General features: G+C 57.7%; 2 protein-coding genes across 5 annotated transcripts in view; one reads left to right on the top strand and one right to left on the bottom strand.

Annotated features, from left to right (window-relative positions):
* Positions 1-5,554, top strand: part of USP42 (ubiquitin specific peptidase 42) — a 50,697-nt gene extending 45,143 nt beyond the window's left edge. For 2 of the 3 annotated variants that reach the window (XM_078074310.1, XM_078074309.1), the window contains exons 16-17: positions 834-1,135; positions 4,528-5,554. In XM_078074310.1, coding sequence (XP_077930436.1) covers positions 834-1,135; positions 4,528-4,568 — 343 coding nt within the window. In that variant the 3' untranslated portion in view covers positions 4,569-5,554. Of the gene's footprint in view, positions 1-833; positions 1,136-3,422; positions 3,467-4,527 lie in introns of all 3 variants that reach the window. The other variant, XM_078074311.1, reaches the window with a different exon arrangement.
* A 160-nt stretch (positions 5,555-5,714) lies between these two features.
* The window catches only part of CYTH3 (cytohesin 3), a 91,191-nt gene continuing 74,783 nt past the window's right edge, over positions 5,715-22,122 (bottom strand). For both annotated transcript variants that reach the window (XM_078074312.1, XM_078074313.1), the window contains exons 5-13: positions 21,166-21,284; positions 15,676-15,756; positions 15,188-15,300; positions 14,926-15,074; positions 14,573-14,684; positions 10,109-10,185; positions 9,965-10,036; positions 9,731-9,885; positions 5,715-8,735 (exon numbers count right to left, since the gene is read on the bottom strand). In XM_078074312.1, the coding sequence (XP_077930438.1) occupies positions 8,663-8,735; positions 9,731-9,885; positions 9,965-10,036; positions 10,109-10,185; positions 14,573-14,684; positions 14,926-15,074; positions 15,188-15,300; positions 15,676-15,756; positions 21,166-21,284 (951 nt within the window). In that variant the 3' untranslated portion in view covers positions 5,715-8,662. The remainder of the gene's footprint in view (positions 8,736-9,730; positions 9,886-9,964; positions 10,037-10,108; positions 10,186-14,572; positions 14,685-14,925; positions 15,075-15,187; positions 15,301-15,675; positions 15,757-21,165; positions 21,285-22,122) is intronic.

The raw sequence follows: 22,122 nt of genomic DNA, 5'->3' as shown, positions 1-22,122 counted from the left end.
CGAAACGATGATGCTATTTTTGGTCCGTGCTTTAGGATCTGTGGGAGTAAGCGTGCCACGGTCTGTGCCTGAGAACCTGGGTCTTGGGCTGCGTAACTGGTGTTCGTACTCTCACTCGTCACATGTAGTTATGTTTGCATCCCTGTTCACGTTTTCTTGCGCCTCGGGGACCGCCCGGCGGGCAGGCACAGGGAGGCTACCGTCCGTCCCTTTGCTGTTGGCCTGCCGGCTGCCGGCGCAAATCAGAGACGACCACTCGACCACCCATTGCCTCAGTCTTGTCTGTTTCTCTGGTTCCATTTACCAGTTTAAAATCTAGTGGGGAAGTTTGTTTTTGTCTTTCTAAAAAGCTAAATTGGGCAGAGATTGATTGTCTTGAAAATGACTTCTCCATGACGAGATGCATGATACCTGACGTCTCTTGAGATGGAAACCCTGGGGAAAGGTTACCAAAAGCTGTAGGGACACAGACATGGTTACCTGAGGGAAAACCTCCTTCCGTCCTGTGTGTCTGAAGCTCCTGGTGAAAGCATTTTGTCCCTTGGCCACTCGTTCCAGGAAAAGGTAGTGAAATTCTTCCTCTGGACTTGAGGCCAGCAGCCTTCGCTCCGGAGCAGAGCTCCAGGCAGCTGTGGGGGGGGCCCCCAAGCGGGCGAACTCATACCCCGGACCCCAACACTTCCTACGGTGAGCCCGGCGCGTTTGTGCTCAGGGGGGGTCCTCACCGCTGTGTGCGTGCTGAGTGTCTGCCGTGGGGGTGAGAGCCGAGGACCAGCCGCTCGGAGGCGAGTTTGGTTTGTTGGTGGTTTGAGTTCTGGTTTCTTCCTCTGCAGGCGTCAGCAGGACTCCGATCTGTCAGTAGCGTGCTCCGACGCTGATCTCCACAGACACAAAAAGAAGAAGAAGAAAAAGAAGAGGCACTCCAGGAGATCCGAGGACTTGGTTAAAGACTCAGAACCGCACCTGCCCAAGGCCGCCAGCCATGAGACTGTTGACCGTTTCCGGAGAACTGACGGCGCTTTCCCCCTCACCGACGGCCTGCCTCTGGAAGGTGTTGGGCCTTTCCGTGAGAAGAGAAAACACTTAAGGATGGGAAGCAGGGATGACAGGTGTCCTCTGTCTGAGTGTGGCCAGGGTAAGAGGAGATACTTGGAATTAAGAATATAGAAACAATTTCTTGTTAACACAGGGAAGAAACCCTCAAATGGCGTAAAAGGGTTTGGCTCCAGCGGGAGCCCGTGCGCCCTGTCCGCTCCAGTCTCGGCCCCCAGGCGGAGCGCGGGCAGCTGCGGGACTGACCGTTAGCGTGTGCGGGGACCTCGTGACCCGGACCTGAGCGCGGCAGAGCCTCGGTAGCAAGACCTCTGGAGTCTGGGGCTCTGGACGTGTGTGTGTCTCATGAAGGACCAGGGCTTTTGTTCTTAAGCCATTTCTGATAGAAATATTTTCACTGTGTGTGCTTTCCCTCCTGAGTCTGCAAACCTCTAGCATTCGGAGTATAAGCTGAAGCTCTGTTTGGGGTACGTCTGCTCTCGGCCCCTAACAGAGTCAAGGCCTTGCAGGCGCCTGTATTATGGGGCCCAGGCTCCCGCCAAGCGAATCCCTCCAGGCTTGGCGGGGCGGGGGGGGGTGTTTGGATTCTTCCCCACTTTGCACCACTGTCTACCGATGTCGTTTCACAGCCCTTTCTGCTCTGACCGCACCCAAAGCAGCCCCTCTCTGCATGCAGCTTACGTCGTGCCGCCCGTCTCCGCGGGGCCTGCCGGTTCAGAGGGGCTTTGCGGGTTTTAAATGGCTGGCAAAGTCCAAAGGAGAAGATGTCCCTGCATGTGGGACATGCCTGTGTCCGGAGCTGTGCTCGGGGCGAGCTCAGCCCGCTCAGTTACGTGTCACCGCGCTGGCCCTGAGCAGGCGCTGCCGAGAGCCCGGATGGCCCCAGAGCGGAGCGGGGTTGTCCTCCGGCCTTTTTTTGTGTTTTTTAAAAGATTTTATTTATTTATTTATTTGAGAGAGAGAGAATGAGAGAGAAAGAACACATGAGAGGGGGAGGGTCAGAGGGCGAAGCAGACTCCCCGCCGAGCCGGGAGCCCGATGCGGGACTCGATCCCGGGACTCCAGGATCATGACCTGAGCTGAAGGCAGACGCTTAACCAACTGAGCCCCCCAGGCGCCCGTCCTCTGGCCTTTTGTACGGGAAGCTCGCCTGGCCCTGCCCTCGATGCCTGAGGTGCGCTCTCGTGACCTGGATGCGGCATCGTGGTTGTGCAGAGGCCCTTTGTGTCGGGAACTCGGGGGCAGACCAGTGTGTCGGTGTGGCTGTGGACGGAGGAGGGACAGGAGGGCCCCGAGCGTTGGCGTTAGGGAAGCAGACACCGTGAGGGAGGCAGTGTCCCAGCAGGAGGGGCCGTGCAGTGTGACGTGCCGTGGGGAGCCCGGGTGGCACGGGGCAGAGGACGAGAGTGGCCGTGGCCGGCAAGAAAGTGATGCTGGGCTGTTGTCTGCTCTGGGTTTTTTAAAGATATTAAATATATGAATCTTGAGACTGGTTTCCCGTGAGCATTTTGGTGATTTGGGGAAGGGCTTGGCTTGGTGAGGATCGAGTCCTTTCTACCTCTCCTTGGTGCTTGAGAGGGAGGAGTGGGCGGCATCTGAGGGGATTCTGCTTTGTTGCCAGAATCTTCCCGTCCCGGCCGCAGGTCTCGGAAGGACCACCCTCAGAGGCTACAGGGGCACAGTGGAGGGCAGCTCCCCCGCAGAGACGGCCCTGGAGGGAAAGCAGCCTGAGTGGGAACCTCGCCAGCTGGCATTTGGGGGCCCAGACGTGTGTCTCTCGGGGCTGCGGTCAGGCTTTGTTGAGTGGTGGCCGTTTCTGTCCTGTTCGATGGCCCTCGATGGCCAGTGTGCCTCCGGCGCTTCCGCGGAGAGCAGACTGAGGAACCCGTGTGCCTGTCCCCTCCTGTCCTCAGGGACGGGGGCCCCCTGCTTGGGCTTGCGTGCCAAGCAGCCCTGTCCTCTGGCCGAGGATGCCAGGCCCCTGTGCCTGCCTGCCACGTGTGCCCCGTGTCTGCCGCCTGGACCACTCGCCTCTCAGCCTCCTGTCCCCCGGCCGCATGGAACTCTCGGTTCGGTTTCTTTGGCCCGAGATCTGGTCTGTCCTGCTGTGAAACTGCTGAGGCGTTTGATGGGCCGAGAGCGGACTGTTCCCGCAGGGGGAGGCTCGCCCCGCATCGCAGGCGTTGCATGGAGTCTTGTTTCCAGGAAGACGCTTGGAGAGCGCGCCTCGGGGCAGGGACGCTTGCTCACCCGCGTGCGCACCCGGCCCGAGCGGCTTGTACGTGTCATCACTCGGTGCACACAGCGCAGGCACGAAGGGTTCTGCAAAACCATCATTAAAATCTCTTTCCTGATTCTTTGCTTTCTAGGTGATTGAAAACTTGGCCTCAAAACAAAAAACTCACTAGTTATGGTAAGCAGTTTTCCTGTCTGTTTCGTACTTGTTTGTAGAGGCAGCGCGGGGACGCAGGGAGTTTGGGGCGTCGGGCGTAGAGGCGGTGCTGCGGGAGGCTCCCCCGCGAGGGTAGCGGACTCCTCCGCCCCCCAGGCCAAGCGCCGGAGCTGTGCTCAGACCCCTCTTCCTTGGGTCTGGCTCTGGGACAGGGCGTCCCTTACTTCAGCCGGGGCCACCCTGCTCCGCCCTCCTCCCCCCTTCTGGTGAGAGTGAGGGAAAGCCGGAGGCGCCAGGGCCGGGACGCAACCGAACGAGCAGCTCCTTTCCTCCACCCAGACCTACCCGCCTGGCCTCGGCCAGGAGCCCCTGGCGGCCCCCTTCCCGCACACGGCCCCGGGTCCCCGCGCTGGGGGCACACGGGGTTCGCACCGCGTCGGCGTGCGGGGCCTGCAGACCGAGAGCGTCCCCCGACCTCCCAGAGCGGACTCGGCGTTCCCGGAACGCGGTGTGGGTGCCTTGGGACAGATGCCGACTTTGACGGTGTCCAGTGACGACTGGCATTTGACTCAGTGGCCCTGGGAGCTAGCGCTTCTTGTTTGTGGCCCGCACTTGCTGAGGTGGGCAGGCCGGGGGGCCCTGTGGCTCTCGAAGGCGCCCGTGTCCGCTGTGGGACGTAGGCAGCAGGGGGGATTTGAAGTGGATTTCCCCGAATCGTCTTGGGCAGATTAACGTGCAGCTAACTAACCTGCTTCCTCGGAGTCTTAAGGAAAAGACCTAAGCCTAAGTAAGGCATTAGACTCCGGCTCTCTAGCGGAAGGAGTTGAAGGCCTGAGCCGGTCGGCAGCGGCCGCGCCCAGCAGGTGGCTCCCTCCGCCCGTCCCGCCGAGCAGCCCCCTTCCCTCCCTGCCCTTCTGGAAGGCGGAGCGACGGCTGTGCGCACGAGGAGCTTGCCCCCCAAGACCTGGCGGAACTGTGCCAGGAAGCCCACGCTTGAGCTGTCGGCGTTAGGGACGGCCAGGCCCCCGCGCCCCGGCCTCGGGGGTACTAACGGCTGCCGCCTGCTGCCTCTTGTCTTTCAGATTCAGCGTGTTCGACAGAAGCCATCCCCAACCCAGCTTAAATTATCGATCTAGAGAATAACTTTGTTCAAATCCGCGTGGTGCTTCTTTAGTAAATCCTGTACAGATTTTACCATGGAGAACTTTTTTTTAGTTTTTACCTTTTCTTAATTACCCTTATTCCAAACGGACGAACACTTTCTACAACTGCTGACCATTGTAAAACACCGTGTACAGAAATCCCACGGACAGTGACGCCCTGGACTGGAACATCTCAAATGCTGCTTAATCAGACTCAGGTGGACCGCTCGCATTCCATGGAAAGCTCCTCCAAGTAGACATCCGCTGCCAGACCAGCCGGGAAACCATGGAATTAGTAAAAGTACAAACTGACAGTGTGTATATTTAATTTAAAGACTTATTTAAAGATTCACGAGCTCTCAACTAGACTTGAGAGCAGTCTGTTTTCTGTAATGTCTGATACTAGAAACTAATTTGCTTCATATTTTAGTTGTATTCAAGATTTGAAAATGTATTTTATAGACAAGTTCTGTTTTTGAACTTTGTGGAACTATTCCAATCAATTTACCAGTTATGATGAGTATTTACATTATGAATGTATAATCCAAACATTATTTGTAAAGCCTACAGTATGTTTTTATTACTTAACACTTTTTTATACAGTGTCTCTTGTCTTGACTATGATATTGGAGTCTGAGTTGTCAGCTTGGTCCCTTAAAGTTTCTAGTTACAGACAAAATCATACTGTGATTTTATTTTTAATATGGATATGCTATCAAACTGTGATACACTTATAATTCACTGGTCCTGCATCAGGAGATGGAGTGGGGAAAACTGTATTTAATACAGTTTGTATCTGAATAATCTGTATGGTTTATACAGTTTGTGTTGTTCAGAGATGTCTAAAGTTTGATCTTTGTTTTTTTAAAGATTAAAAAAGCACTTGCCCCACTGTAAATATACAGCATGTAAAATTTATATAGTATATAAATGGCAGCAAATTAAACATTTTGTGTCTTACTTTTTACTGCTGTTTCCCCCCTTTGCTTACCAGACCCTTCTCACCACCTTCTTCCTGCTGCCTTCACGGTCTTAGAATCCTCTGACGCCCAAGCCCGGGATGAGGGGACAGGGAGCAAGTTCCTGGACCCGACGATCTATCTTAAAGAACCAGGTCCTAGGTAGTATTCTTTGAACAATGCGTTTTTTATTTTGTGAACATGGTATTTGCAATTTGATGGCCATACACCTTGCAATTTTGCTATTCATTTTACAACAAAGTATCGATAGATGATAAGGTATTTCTTCATGCAACTTGTGGGAGTATATACATTGAATAACAAACACTGCAGAAATCTCTCTGTACATTATTTACATATTAACTATATTTAGTGTAAATAGAAATGTCTAAGAAAAAAATAAGAAAATGTGAAATCACAACGTGTGGTTTCGGGTCTACAACAGACCTAACTTCTCAGCAAAGCACATCTATGTAGATAATATGCATTTTAACTTTTAAAAATATGCATTGCTTTATATGAAGCACTAAATGCTGCTTCATCTATAAATAGCTCCTATTTTGATTCGGTTTGGTACCACTTTAAACTGTTGAAAGTTGCTCCGTAATCCTGAAGACGCTGTTGCTTGCCTGGGTCCAGGGTCATCCAATTCAACCTCAAGCGTTAACCGAGGCTGGGGGGGCCGCGGCCGTCCGCCCGGCGCACCCCCTCCACCGCCGCCTGCCCTTGGCCGCTGGAGGAGAGCTTGTCTTTGGCCAGGGCTGGGACTAAATGCCAGCACCGCGCGCGGACGTGGGGGTGGGGAGGCGGAGGAACACGGCCCCCTGGGGGTTCGGCCGGGCGGCCAGGCCCGCACAGCCCCGCACAGCCCCCTGCCCTGCCGGCCATCGCGCACTCGCATGCCGGTGCGTTAATACTGTCACAACAAAACCTGGAATTCGAGGACCTCCGCTAACGCGGATGGCAGGTGCCCCGCGTCCGAGCACCGCGGCCTCTCCCGGGGCATCCGGCCGCACGGGCCGCGCCGTCCCACGGGCTTTCCCCAGGCTCGTTCTCCCACCGCCACCTTGGCCGAAGCCCAGCGAGAGAGGCCCGCCTCCCCGGGGCCTACCTGGGGCGCACACAGGCCGGCCTCCCCGCGCGCTGCGGCCCAGCCGGCGCCGTCTGCTCACGGAGGACCGGAGGCCCGAGCTGCATATACAGCCGCCGGGCACCGAGAATGCCGACGGGCCTGTCTCAAAAACTGAAGTTTCCAATTTGAGGTATCGGTACAGTAACAAAGCCTAAAAGCTTGGGAATGAAACAAAAAAAAAATCGGTTTGATGCGGGTCCGAGGGCCCTGGGCTCAGACCCTGTGCACCTAGCGCTTAAAGCTAGTCCAGCTCGGCGGGGCCAGGCCAGCGGCCCGCAGCCGCTCCGTCCCAGCACCAAGGCAACTCGCGGGAACGGGCCCTCGTCCTGAACATCTTCACCCGGGCGCCGACGGCCTGCGGCCCGCTGTCTGGGGCGTCCGTCCTGCGCGGGGCGGGGCGGGGTGGGGGCGGGGCGTGCCCGCGGGGCGGGGGGCGGGGCCGGGCCGCGGGACCAGGGGCGGCCCCGCAGGACCACAGCGCCCCAGCCCCGCCGCGCGGAGACCGTCCTCCCTCCGGCAGGCGTCCTGAGCACCTACTATGAGATCAACAGCACCCCGACGGCCGCCTGACGGGCGCTCCTCAAGTTCCGCCGCCAGCGTGTGTTGGGGGCTTTACACTATTTACAGGAAACCCTAAGCGCCCCGAGCCTCCGGCCCGCAGCGTGCGCTCGCCCTGCTCCTGGCCAGAGGGCAAGTCTCTGAAAACATGGGAGAGTCGTTCTAGTTACTTGTCTACACGTTACATCAAGAGATCGGGTCAAATTATCACCAGGTCAGTAAAAAGCATTTGTCTTGCCGACAGGTTTTAAACAGCGAAGACTGGTCGGGAGCTGGTCGGAACCATGGTCCCGGTGAACCACATGGAACTGCTGGGGCGGGGGGGGGTCCAAACAGGCCAGCAGCAGCCGCTTCCGGGGGCTCAGCACACAGACCGAGCCGGGGCCGGGACCGCAGTGAGCAGAGAAACACCCAGAGCCGTCACTTGTAACGACCCGCCCCTCTAGAAGGTGATCTGAGCGGGGGAGGAGCCCCGGGGCCCGGCCAGGCACGCGCGGCCGAGGGCGCCCGCGGAGCAGCCCGCACAGCAGCCCGCACAGCAGCCCAGAGCAGCCCGCACAGCAGCCCGCGGAGGAGCCCGCACAGCAGCCCAGAGCAGCCCGCACAGCAGCCCGCGGAGGAGCCCGCACAGCAGCCCAGAGCAGCCCGCACAGCAGCCCGCACAGCAGCCCAGAGCAGCCCGCGGAGGAGCCCGCACAGCAGCCCGCACAGCAGCCCAGAGCAGCCCGCGGAGGAGCCCGCACAGCAGCGCAGAGCAGCCCGCGGAGGAGCCCGCACAGCAGCCCAGAGCAGCCCGCGGAGGAGCCCGCACAGCAGCCCAGAGCAGCCCGCGGAGGAGCCCGCACAGCAGCCCAGAGCAGCCCGCGGAGGAGCCCGCACAGCAGCCCAGAGCAGCCCGCGGAGGAGCCCGCACAGCAGCCCAGAGCAGCCCGCACAGCAGCCCGCGGAGCAGCCCGGAGCAGCCCGCGGAGCAGCCCGCACACCCGGCCCGGCGTGCCGCGCAGACGGACCCCTCCTTCAGTGCACGGTGTATCCTGTGTATAACCACGAGTTACATTTATAGCTGCCGTTCTAAAAATACTACTGCTAGAAAGTATCTTCCGTTATAATTTCAGAATATAAAAAGGCATATAAAAGCTATAATCCTATATATCTGAGAAAAAAACTGAATAAAAAAGTGGTAGCTTTTCCTTCCTTGTCCGACAGCAAACAGCGGCTTCTGGGACGGCGGGCGCAGCTTCCCTCGGAGCCGGCGGGACGGCGGCGGCGCGGGGCCCTCGGCGACCCCAGAGCGCGCTGCGGGCGCTGCCTCTTCCGGGGAGGCGGCGGGGGAGCGAGGCGGGGCCCAGGGCGTCGGGGAGGCTCCCAGTCACTTTCTGCTGCGGGGTTTTGGTTTCCACTTTCACCTGCTGAGGCCGGGAAAGATCTATTTCTTATTGGCAATCCTCCTCTTCCTCGTGGCCAGCATGTCATAGAAAGGATCCCTGCTGATGCTCGCTCTGGGGGGAGAGGACATCCTGAGGTCGGAGGGCACCCTGCAGCGCCCCCACGCGGACACGTTGGGGCCGCGTGCCTGCAGGCGGCGGCCGGTCCCGCACGCAGCAGTGCGCATGCGCGCAGGCAGGAGCAGCGCACGTGCACGCACTCCCGCCGTACACGCTCGCACGCTTGCGCACTCCCCCACGGGCTTACACACTCGCATGTGTACGCCCTCCCACACGCGCAGGTGTACACGCTCAGATGCGTGTGCACTCCCACATGGGCAAGCGTACACGCTCACAGGCGTGTGCACTCCCACACGCGCAGGCTTACACGCGCATGTGTACGCACTCCCACACGCACAGGCTTACACACGCACGTGTGTACGCACTCCCACACGCACAGGCTTATACACGCGCATGTGTACGCACTCCCACACGCGCAGGCGTACATGCTCACAGGCGTGTGCACTCCCACACGCGCAGGCTTACACACGCGCATGTGTACGCACTCCCACACGCGCAGGCGTACACGCTCACAGGCGTGTGCACTCCCACACGCGCAGGCGCACACGCTCCCAGGCGGGCACAGTCCCACACGCGCAGGCGCACACGCTCCCACGCGTGCACACTCCCACACGCGCAGGCGCACACGCTCCCAGGCGGGCACAGTCCCACACGCGCAGGCGCACACGCTCCCAGGCGGGCACAGTCCCACACGCACAGGCGCACACGCTCCCACGCGTGCACACTCCCACACGCGCAGGCGCACACGCTCCCAGGCGGGCACACTCCCACACGGGCAAGCGTACACGCTCAGATGCGTGTGCACTCCCACGGGCAAGCGTACACGCTCCCAGGCGGGCACAGTCCCACACGCGCAGGCGCACACGCTCCCAGGCGGGCACACTCCCACACGCGCAGGCGCACACGCTCCCACGCGTGCACACTCCCACCGCACCGCGTGCACAGGAAGGCCCGGGGCCGTCGGGGCTGAGCTGGGGCCGGGCGCACACCTGATGGACTTCATCCACTCCTCCTTCTCCTCGGGGCTCGGGGCGGAGATCCGGTACACCACGTGGTTCCCCTCCACCACCCGGCCGTCCGCCTCGGTTTTACAGGCCTTGATGACCTGGCCCTTATGGCTCGGGTTATAAAGCTCGAAACAGTTCTGGCGGAGACAGACAGGGCGCCGTCACGGAGCGCTGCGGCCGCCGGAGGGCAGGGGCGGCAAGAGGAGGCCAGCTTACCGGTTTCCGCGGGTCCTCCACCTCCCTGATGCTGAGGTTTTCCAGGGGGATGATCCCCCTGGGCTCCTTGTCCTACGAGAAAGAGCGCACGGGCAGCCTCGCTCGGGCCCGCGCCCCCCGCCCGGCAGCCCGCCCCGTACTTACTGTCGTGTACTCGAAGTAGTAGAGGCAGTTGTCGGTGAGGATGAACCAGCGCCGCTTCCAGGTCTTCACCCGCCCTCCTAGAAGCAGAAGGAGCTCGTGAGCCGCAGCCCGCACGCGCTGGGGACCCGGGGCCCTCAAGGGCGGGCCCGGGACCTACAGAAATGACTATCTTCAGAAATGCCACCAGGAGCCAAGCTCGGTCTTAAGCTCCCTTCTTCCTCGTGGAAACGTTGGTCATTCCGCCCAACGCTGAGCCAAGTCCCGGGCGAGCCGTGTGGCCTGGCGCCGGGGTGGCAACCAGCGCGCGCGGGGTGCTGCCGGGGCCCCACATGCACCCCCACCCGGGCAGCACCGGCGCCCCCGCCACGGCCACCTGGGCCACCACTTTCCAAACGGCCTTTCTGGAAACGTTAGTCGTGATGAATGGGCTTAATTTCCCCACATGGAAATGACAACAGGATGAAGTCAGTGCGGCTCCCCGGGCCTGTCCGGGGCCTAATCCTGTTACCTCGGGGCTCTGGCTGGCCCTGGGATCCATCACCATCAATTACTCCTTGGTCCAGGGAATTACTCGATTGACTTAATCTCTTAACAAGATCGGGGACACACATGTAAACACACACACACACACACACACAGGCCATCTGTGTCTCCTCTCCTTTCACTACAGAAAAGGAAATCTTTTACCCCCAAATATTCAGCACAAACGGGCTTCAATTTCCAGCCCTTGCTTCTGACATGAAGTTTAAAAAAACAATCTACGAGAAAAACATGCGCATGGTAACAGAATCAAGCAATCCGTGGGCACAAGCAAGTAGCCGTCCCTGCTGTCACTCCCTGAGGTGACATTCGAGGCGGAGCTCGCCCGCCTCTCTCTACAACCCGTGAGCAGGCGAGTGCCGCCGGGGCTGAGGGGCCATGGTGTGGGAGGAAAGGCCGCGTGGGTCATGTGGGGCCGGGGGTCACGGAGGGACAGGAAGGCACACGGGCCGGCTTCCCAGGTCAGCCTGGGGCTGAGGCAAGAGTGCCTCTGGCCTTGATGTTTGCAGAAATCCAGGCAGGGAAGACATCCCGCTTCCGGGGGTGGGGGGGGTGGTGAAGGAAGGGACCCTTCTTCCTCGTGGAAACGTTGGCCATTCCGCCCAACGCTGAGCCAAGTCCCAGGCGAGCCGTGAGCCCACCTTCACAGGGAGGGGACCCAGGAGACCCTCGTCCCAAAGTCCTCCAGTGATAGGACAGCACAGATTCTCTCCAGGTACATTGCCCCAGCCCAGTTCACTCTACCTCCCTCCCACCAGGTCTATCTCTGGCTGCGCTGGTGCTGGACCAGGCCGCCAGCCTCCCACCCCCATGCCGCCCCCTCCGAGGCGTCCCTTGAAAAGGTAAGTTCATCCCGGCTCTCCATGCCTGAAGCTCCCAAAGGCTCGCACTCTGTCAGCCTAGGACCCCAACCCCTCAGCGGCCTCCAAGGCCTCCTCGTGGCTCCCCTCCCGGCCCCCGCCTTTCCGTCCGGCCACCGTGCTGCCCCGAGCTCCCACTCCCCTGCTAGCACCTCCCCTCCCCTCAGCCGCACAAGCAGGCTCTCAGAGAATCCCCCCAGGAGCCCACACGCTGTCCATCTGTCCAGTGCCTGCCCTTCCGTCTGCGCTCCTGCACTGGGCCACGAGGTGGCGCCCTGTGTGTCCTGCTCACCCCCAGGCCCCATGGCGGACCCTGCACCACCCAACGCCAGGAAAACGGCTTAGCCGGGAAGGCTTCTCAGCGTTTTGCCCCCCGCCGCAGCACCCGCCCCACTGCTCCTGAGCTCAGTGGCACGTCTTGGGGAGCCCAATCCCTAGCCTGGTGGTCATGGCCAAGGGCCTCCCAGCCCAGCCCCAGGTACCCTTACAGCTCAGGGGGGCAGGCCCAGTGGGGGGGTAGCGGGGGTCAGAGCCACCACAGGTCTCGCTGCAAGGGAACAGACAGGCTCTGCCTACGTGTGTTCCTGGCTGAGCTTCAGGAGACGGGGATGGACACACGGACGGACGGACACACACACACAGCACTCACACCTGGCTTCTCCGCTCCGAACTTGCGGCTGCTTCCGCGGCTGCTCCCAGGCACACGGCACCCACCCCCCGACACACACACTTCTTCTGCAGGACAGCTCAACTCTGACCCATGTGCCTGTATTGTTAACAGAACCGACCCCTTCTCAGAACTCAGCGACTATAAGGCATTTCCTTGATGATCACGAAGCAACACTACAATGCTCCTAGTTCTTGCAAAGCATCCAGGCCCTCGGAAAGTGCCACCTGGCCTAAGACCAAGTCTATGATGAGACACAAGCAAGGTCGCATGGCGACCTCCGCTCCTATCTGAGTGCGTGCACAGGACACACGCTGTCTCCTACGCTTGTCTTGTAGGCCTGTGGCCAAGCACGTCCGTGTCCAGGCTGTGTCTGCCCTGTGCTGGGTAAGGGCCCAGAGCTAACCCAGGCCGAGCGAACGCATCTCCAGCATCGGCTTCCAGCGGACTGCCTGCCTCCTTGGCCCTCGGAGCCTGACGCCCACCAGCTGTCCCTAGAGACCAGGCCAGCGTCAAGACTCCTGGGAGGCGGCCTGGGGGCAGGACTGTGTCCAGGCCCAGCAGCTGTGCAGAGCAGACCCACCCGCTGGGAAACCCGCTCTCGGCGCGGCCACAGCTCTGTGCACGGAGAGGGTACGGAGGCTGCGTGGGCCCGAGGGAGGCGGCAGCGGGCTCGCTGGGGCTCTGGGGAGGAGGCTCCCGGGCAGGCACCCGGCTGGCCGGCGGGCCCGAGCTCTGGGCGGCACCATCACCCCTAGCTTTGTGACAGGTGCCGAGAACGCCAGCACCGTGACTTCTCCTCACACCCGCGCACGTGGCGGCGGAGCGCGGAGGGAGCCGACCCCGGGCCCCACCGTGCCGAGGCCACGACTGGCTGCAGGGGGCCCCTTGGGCACCCACTCAGCACCCTGCCAGCTCCGTAGCTCCTCGGGGTGCTCTGAGCACTGCTTACGTGCGCACCCAGAGCACAGGTGGGAACACAAGCCCCGCTGTGCCTGTCTCCCTCGTTTGGTTCTTTCGAAGCAGATGCATCTCCCGCTGGTGCCGAGGCCACACCAGCTGCCAGGCAGGCTCGCACCGTCGCTGTCACACGAGGGGCCCTCCCTGGCGTGTCGGACACGTACCCCCTCTGCCCTGGCCACAGGTTTGGGGTGACCTGAGAGATGCATCTCCAAGTCCACGGCTATGGCTCTGGGTTTCTAGACAAAGATCTATCTAGAACTCCCCCAAACCTCAGCACAGCCAGAGAGAAGCCAGAGCAAGACCCCAAATCGGAACGGCCGAGCCCTGGCACACGCCTTCACGCCCGCCTCTTACCCTCGCCTTGATTACGAACACAAAGTCGCGGCGATTCTCTCAGGCCCGGCGTCTCACAGCGTGTTCTACAGCGACCATGCTGTCACGTCTCACAGGCTCTCGTGTCACAGTAAGGCAGAAAGCCCCCCCCGCCCCCAGAATAAAAACAAAACAAAGAACCACCCTACCAATTCCTAAAATTGCCCAGAAAATATCAACGCTACTCTGCTTCTTCGTCAATGGTTAGGAAGCCCTTTGAACACGTCCGGACTCCGTCCAGGGGTGGTGCAAACATGCGCTGTTTGGTTAGTATGAGAGGCAACCGGTGATGTACGGGGAGGGAGCAGGCGACCAGCAGGCTTGAGGCTGCTCAGGCCCTAAGGACACGGACGGGCAGGCTCGGTCCCACACGCATTCCCATGCGCTCCCAGCGCCGAAGGGCTGGCATTCCGGCCACGCCTCGCCCGGCCCGGGGTGTGCGTGTCACATTCGCCGCACCCTGCATGAAGCTAACCCCAGCAAGTCCAAAGCCACAGGGGTCAGATGAATGGCAGCCACAGATCAGAGCTTCACACAGACCAACGGGGGAGAGAAACTGAGAGAGGAATGAGCAGCTGGGGAAGGGGCAGGAAGCCACTGGGTACGTACCTCCTAACGCAGAACAAGCAGGGACAGCCCGTCACAGAACAGAAAGGTGGGAGCCACAGGCAGAAGGAAAACAACAAGAAGGCACATTTAAACCACGCATCAAAAATCAGCCACACCAAACCAAGAGAAAGGCACGCAGGTTCTCGCAGTAAATGCACCTGCCTCTGGTACAGAAAACTGCCTTGGGTCTATCTGGACGCTAACTGAGCAGTTTTCTGGGACGCTCGTGCAGCCCGGGCGTTATTCTCTGCCGTGGACATGGCCGGCAGGGCCTCGTTCGGACGGGGTAGGGCTCAAAGCGGCAGCCATCGAGTCTGGGGCGTGCGGCTGGCTACGGTGGGCGGACTCGGCCCAACGGCCCTCGCTTCTAGCGGTTCTGCCTTTGGTCGGGGCCCTTGGCTGCCGAGGGCTGGGGGCTCCGAGTGCGGGGCCCGCCCGCCGGCCACCACTCACCCAGCTTCAGGAGCCAGCCCTCGCGGTCGGGGTTGAAGAACGTGTGCGTCAGGTCATTGCCATCGTCCTCGGGGATCTTGAACGGCTCGTTCCTGATGCTCTCGTACAAGTTCTGCGAGGAGCGCAGGGGACAGCGCTCAGGGACACAGCCGGGGGCGAACGGGCCGGGACAGCGCACTCAGGGACACAGCCGGGGGCGAACGGGCCGGGCGGGGGCGCGTGTCCCCGAGGGCACCGGGCTCGGTGGGACCGGGGCCGCGAGGGACCCTGCAGGTGCCTGATGGTAAATGTTGCCCACCGCTGCTCCCGAGGCATGAGGGCCAGCTCTAGGGCCCCAAGGGCGGGGAGCTCACCCGCAGCAGCTCCTCCGGGAGGTCCCCTCCCTCGTTGATGCCACGGTTCATGGTGACGAAGCGCTCAGCCGTGGGCTTGTCCCGCACGTTGTGGTTGTGGAGGCTGGTGTTGAGCATGATGATGGCGAACGACAGCACGTAGCAGGTGTCTGCAAGAGGGCAGAGGGTGCAGGGGCCCTCAGCCGCGCGCCTGGCCAGAGGCGCCCCCCCCCCCCCGCCCCCGGGCAGAGGCTCGCCGGCCCCGGGCCCCAGCGCCGCCGACCTGTGGACTGGAAGACGCCGGGGTTGCACAAGCAGTAGCGGGACGCGAACGCCTCCATCATGCGGTCGATCTTCTGCGCCTCCCCCGGAAGTCGAAAGCTCCACAAGAACTGCCTACGTAGAAAGGAACACCAGGGGACGATGGCGTGTCAGGGTCCGGGGCGTAGGGACACCTGGCTTCACCCGGACAAGGCGGGACGTCCACGAGGCTGGTGTTTGAGACCAAATGCAGTGGGAAGCGGGCCTGCGCCTGGGCAGCACCGAGACTCAGCTGCGGAAGTGGGGAGAGCGCGCCCGACTGCCAAATACCGGTGAGAAACACAGTGCACACCCTGCCATCCCACGGAGGCAAGCACGGGCTCGGTCTGCAAACGCCCGGGGGGGGTCTCTCTGCAGCTCTGGGGACACCACGGGCTCAGAGGCCCCGTGGGGGCGCCTGCCTCCGGCTCCCGCACCCCCCCCGCGGACAGCCGACACGCCGACACTTACCTTAAGGCTTGAACGAGGTTCAGATCAGCAAACTCATGGAGTTCGACAAACGCCTGAAGAACTTTAATATTAAAGTCATCCCTGGGAAAGAAAGCAAATGCGGTCCAAGGCCACTGCACAGAATTTCAATCATTTCAAAAGAAAGACCTTTCCTTTGTATAGCAAGTGTCTGTGGGTTTTTGTCTTGCAGAACTAGAAGTTCAGATCTGTTACACTGCACGTTCGTTTTCAGGCTTAGGACAAAGGAGACTCGGTAGGAGTTAGGAGTTTATCTCCCAGTTGGTGCCGGTCAGGGTACCGAGGCCGTCGGAAGACCGCAGGCGGCTGGCACGAGCCCCGCGGCAGCCCCGAGCACCAGGCCCGCGCTCCGTCTCCGCTCTCCCAACCGGCGGCCGCGGGCGGCGTTCCCACTTCGCAGGCGGGGCTGCGGGCGCCCGGCGCCGGGTCACAAACCGGGCCAGTGCGGAAGAGCTTTTAAAACCAAACTAAATGCGAGAAGACAAAGGCCTCAACTTTTACATAAACGCAGAGGAGGACAACACGCTTCACTGGAGTTTCCCCAGGTCCTGGTCACAAGGGACAGTAAGGACAGCCCGAGCCAGCGAAACGCCGTGGTCACAGGTGCAGGCCACAACACAAGGCGACGCCAGTCCCTCAGCCTTCCCGGGACCGCAGAGCAGACCAGGCCTCGCTAAAGACAAGGGTGCTGCCACCCCACAGGCCCGCCCTGCCGGCGCACGATCCATCAACCACGAGGAACGGCCACGGCTCAGGGCCACCTGCAAAGGGACCCCCGCCCGCGGGGCTGCAAGGATGAACACGGCCTCGGGAAGGGGCAGAGGCTCAGAGCACGTGTGCGACGTGCCCCTCCTTTCTCTGGGGCGAGCTGCTGTCTGAGGCCTTGGGGGTCCGTGCAGATGTGGGTGTTGGGGGGGCGCCCCAGGAGGCGGCGAGCACCCGGCCCGTCTCGGGCAGGCAGCAGCGAAGACCGGGGAGCAGGCCCGACACCGTGCTGAGCACCCAAGCCATGGCAGCAGCCGCCGGGTTAGAGCCACGGGCGTCGGCATGAAAGGCAAGTGCCCACCGTCCCAGCCCCAGCGGTGCAGGCAGCCTGGCTGAGAGGGCTCGCCGAGCACGGGGTGCGGAGCTGGCCCCTTCCTGGGCTCAGGTGTACAGGCTGCAGCTGGTGTGAAGACCCCAAGGCGGGACCAGAGAGGGCAAGTGATCAGAGGGGCGGCTGCACCCCCACTCCCGCTGCCAGCCTGGCCCCCCTAGAGGGGGGCCCCTGAGGCTTGGTCCTCGGTCCACACTTCCCCTCCTGCCACACTCGCCTGTGATGCAAACAGCACCTGGGAGCCTGCCGCTCTGGGGTTCCTGCCTCCTTCCGGACCCCTCTCTGAACCATCACACCTGGATGTCCCCCCCAAGTCCCCGCGGCTTTGAGCTGTGAATCAGACCACGTCCTTCCCCGACTGGGAAGCTACCCCCGCCCCCAGCAACGGGCAGAGGGGCCCGTCATCACCCTGAGAGCCTCTGCCACCCTCCCCCCCCGCCGCTCCAGCCACACTGCCCCCAACACACTGACCCTCTTGCCTGTCCTGCTCTCCCCCAACACCGGCCTGCAGAGCACCTTCGTCCCCCTCACGTCCTTGCACTTTCTCAATGACACAACCGTGACCAGCCTAGCCTAACTGCTAACCGCAGCTCACCCAACGCCCTTACGCGCTTCCACTTCTTTGCCCCGACACCTTCTAACATACGGGAGAAATGTTTTTCACATTTATTATGCTTATTACATATTGCCTGTATCGGTCCGGCAGAGTACAGCTCCACAAGCGGATGAGTCCAGCTTTTTTTTTTTTTTTTTAAACAACACAACCCATGTGCCTCAAACAGAGCCTGGCACAGACTTGGAACTTGGTATTTTCTGTAACTCAAAACCTGCAGGCACGCGGTACTTGTCGACTGCAGGAGCCGCCAGGCTGCGTATTACACAAACGTCATCATTCATCTCGCACCTGCCACACAACCACACAACGATGGCGGACTCGCACTCTGGCCCTCGCGGCACAGGCGATTCATGAGGTGCTGCCACCCCTGGGCCACTGCTCAGGTTTTTTGTGGGTTTTGTTGTTTTTTTTTTTAAAGATTTTATTTATTTGAGAGAGAGAGCATGAGAGGGAGGAGGGTCAGAGGGAGAAGCAGACTCCCTACTGAGCAGGGAGCCCGATGCGGGACTCGATCCCGGGACTCCAGGATCATGACCTGAGCCGAAGGCAGTCGCTTAACCAACTGAGCCACCCAGGCGCCCTGTTTTTTTTGGGTTTTTTTTGTTTTTAGCTTTGTTCAAACATAATTCACATTCCATACAACTGTCCTATTTCAAGTGTACCATTCAATGGCTTGTAATATATTTGCAGACCTGTGCAACCGTCACCACCATCAGTTTCTCAACACTTTCATTACCCCCAAAAGAAACTCCATCTCCCAATCTGCCAGCCCCAGGCAACCAGTCGGCCTTCTGTCTCCCTAAGTTCACCTATCCCGAGCACTCTGCATAAAGGGAGTCACCCAACACGCGGCAGCATGCACCAGCACCCTGCTCCTTGTGGGCAATAAATAGTCCATCGTCGGGATGAACCACATCTTGACCATCCACCAGCTGAGGGACATCCGAGCCGATGGACATCGGAACTGCTTCCACCTTTTGGCTACCGAGAATCACGTGGCTACAAACATTTGTGAGTGAGTGTGCAGATGTACGTTTTTACTGCTCTTGGGTGAACACCTAGGAGTAGAATTACTGGGTCGTATTTTGAAGACCTGCCAACTACTTCCCACAGCCACGGCACCTCCTATCCTACCAGCAGGACGTGAGGGCTCTGATTTTCCCACATCCTGGGCAACGCTTATTATCTTTTTATTATTATTACAAACATCTTAGTGGGTGTGAAGTGGTAGCTCACTGTGGTTTTGATCTGCAGCTCCCTGATGGGGGCTAAGGATGCTGAACATCCAGTTGTGTGCTTATGGCCCTATCACATATTTATGGATCTTCTTTGGAGAAATGTCCATTCAGATGCTTTGTTCATTTTATAATTAAGCTGTCGTATTATTGAGTGGTAAGAGTTCTTCATATATTCTAGATAGAAGTCCTTATTAGATTTATATGTGACTTGTAAAAATTTCTCCTAGTCTGTGGATTGCTTCTTCACCTTCTTAATGATGTCCTTCTCAACACAAAAGTTTTTGATTTTGACGATGTCCCGTTTACCTACGTTTTTCTTTTGCTGTTTGTTTTTGGTGTCACATCTAAGAAACTCTTGCCTAATCCAAGGTCACAAAGATCTACCCCTATGTTTTCTTCTAAGTGTTTTATAGTTTTCCTTCTCACATGTAGGTATTTGATCCAGTTTAATTTTTGCGTACCCTGAGTGGTCCAATGGTATTCTTTTGCATGTGGATATCCAGGTGTCCCAGACCATTCGTTGAAAGACTGTTCTTTCCCCCACTAAACTGTCCTGACACCCTCATCGAAAATCACGTGACAATAAACACAAGGGTTTATTTCTAGATTCTCCATTCTACTCCATGATCTAGAAGTCTACCCTTACACCAGTACCACACTATCTTGATTACTGTTTTTAGTCTGTCTTATATGTGAGTTCTGCAACTTTGTTCTTCTTTTCCAAGACTGTGGCTATTTTGGGTCCCATGATGTTCTACATTAATTTTAGCATGAGTCTGTCAACTTCTACAAAGAAGTTAGCTGGGATTTTGATAGGGAATGAGTTAAGTCTGTAGATCAAAGTTCCACTCCATGAACATGGGATATCTTTCCATTTACGTAGGTCTTTTCATTTTTTTTCAAAGTTTTGTAATTCAGAGTAAATATTTTGTACTTCTTTTATTAAATTTATTCCCTTTTATTCCTTTTAATGCTATTATAAAATGGAGCTGTTTTTCTTAATATCTTTTCCAAGCTTGCTCATCGCTACCATTTAAAAGTACAACTGAATTTTACATATTGATCTTGTATCCTTCAGCCTTACTGAACTTATTAGTTCTAATGCTTTTAGTGATTCTTCAGGATTTTCTACATACACAATTCTGTCTTCTGCAAACAAAGTTTTATTTCTTCCTTTCCAAACTAGATGCTTTTAATTTCATTTTCTTGCCCTAGAACTGCCAGTACCATGTTGAAGAGAAGTGGTGAGAGCAGTCAACCTTATCTTGTTCTTGCTCTTAGAAGAAAGCATAAAGTCAACTTGTGGGTTTCACAGGTGCCCTGCATCATATTGAGGAAGTTCCCTGCTTTTCCTGGTTTGTTGAACGCTTTTGTCTTGAAGCAGTGAATGTTGTCAAAAGCCTTTCCAACATCTATTGGGATGATCATGTGGGTTTTACTCTTTATTATATTGATACTGTATATTACTTTGACTTTTGTACGCTGAACTAACCTTGTATTCATGGGATAATGAATGCATGCATGGGGTGAATGTATTGGTGTATAGTCATTTTTAAATATTGCTAGATTTGATTTACTAATATTTAGTTGAGGATTTTTGCTTCAGTGGTCATGGGAGGTACTGCTCTGCAGGATTTTTTGTTTTTGTTTTTTTTTTAATTGTGATATCTTTGGCCACACAGAATGAGTTAGGAAGTGTTCTGCTTTCCACCTTTGATCAATTATTTTTAATAAAGAGCTAGAAACAGAAACCACCCCGGTTGAGCAACTGTTGGGCTCTTATTTAAAAACACTCTTGTTTGATCTTTGACTCAGGGGATGTGCTGCCTTAGATTCCTGTCCTAACCTCTGCTAAGCACAGCAAATGGACCCTTAATTAGAGAAGGCAAATGGGAATGTAAATCTGTCCAGTGCTCTCCATTTAAAAAATTAATAACTTCCCACCTTCACTCATATCCCCAAGCAACAGGGGGAAGAAAACCACTGAGAAATCTGGTCTATTTCTGGGCAAAACATGAAAAGAAGATTAAGATGCTTTCTGAGGGGGCACCTGGGTGACTCAGTTGGTTCAACATCCAACTCGATTTCAGCTCAGGTCATGATCTCAGGGTCATGAGATCAAGCCCTGTGTCAGGCTCTGTGCTCAGTGGAGAGTCTGCTTGAGGTTCTCTCTCCCTCTTCCTCTGCCCCTACCCCCTTGCACATGCTCGCAAGCGCATACTCTAATAAATAATCTTAAAAAAAAAAAAAAAAAAAAGATGCTTTCTGAGGTACAGAGAAGAGGCAGCACCAGTTTCAGTTCTGCCATGGTTCCCTGAGTAAGGTTTCCAGAGATCACAGACCCTACCTGGCCCCAGAGCACCCACACCTCTCTCCCCGCAAGGGCAGGGAAAGCATGTGACTGCGCTGGGCCAACGCAGTTGTGGGGAGCAGCACGTGCGCCTTATGCCCAAGCGCAACTGTGACAGACCCTGACGGGGAGGGCGGGCCCAGGCCGGGCTGCTGGTTCTCCTTCAACTTACCTTTCACCTAGATAGTCCCCAATTACGGTCTTATTTAGGCCTTCTCCTTTATACAGGAACTGGGCTACGTCTTCTGGGGAGTTCTGCAGCAGGTCATTTTCTATTAGAAACTGAATTCCCTGAAGAGGGACATAAGAAAGGAAGCTCTGGTTAGGAGGGTCGCCCAGACTCCCTTTTCAAAGACAGAAATACATCTAGAGTAATGATCTTACTGGCTGGGACATGGCAAAAATACCAGGACAATCTGATTCTCACACCCCAGACTACATTTTTTTGCCCACCAGAGGAAAGCACATTCATTCCTCCTGGCAATTTAACAGGCTAAAAGACAAATAAACGGGTTACCGAACAAACCATTACAAAGAAAGTACTAGAGACCATAAAAGCAGAGGTAATAACAACACCGAATTTCCCCAGCTCGGGAGAACAATCTGCTGTGTGCGCGAGAGGAACATGCCCTGTGGGGTTGGCCAATCCACGCCCTCCCCGAGCTCCGCTCTTTCCTTGCCATGCCTCGCTAAGTAATCATGTTCCCAGCTTCCCTTGCAACTAGGAATGACCTTGTGACCCAGATCTGGTCACAGAAGGAAGTCCGGAGGGAGGACCTGGGGAAGCTGCTGCTTTCTTGACCAAAAGGACTCGTGAGCAGCTCCTTCTCCCTCCTTCCTGCCTGGAATGCAGATGTGACGACCGGCGCCCTCACGGCCAGTGGATGAGGGAAAGGCCGGGATGAACACAGGGCTGGGGTCCTGTCACTTGGGAGCCACTGGGGCCCCTGCAGCCACCCCTGCCCTGGGAGAACATAGTCGTCGTGCAAGCCGTGCTCACAAGGCCTTCTGTGAGCTGCAGCTGAACACGGTAACGCATCTCTGTGCCACCGAGCTGAAGCCGGTGAAAATCCACACCCGCTTGAGGGCCCTCAAGGGCACAGGTGACAATTTCTAAATGAAAGGCTGC

The sequence above is a fragment of the Halichoerus grypus genome, chromosome 6 (assembly GCF_964656455.1).
Source record: "Halichoerus grypus chromosome 6, mHalGry1.hap1.1, whole genome shotgun sequence".
NCBI lineage: Eukaryota > Metazoa > Chordata > Mammalia > Carnivora > Phocidae > Halichoerus > Halichoerus grypus.
Note: the sequence above shows the minus strand (reverse complement) of the source record. Positions and strands in the feature narration are given on the sequence as shown.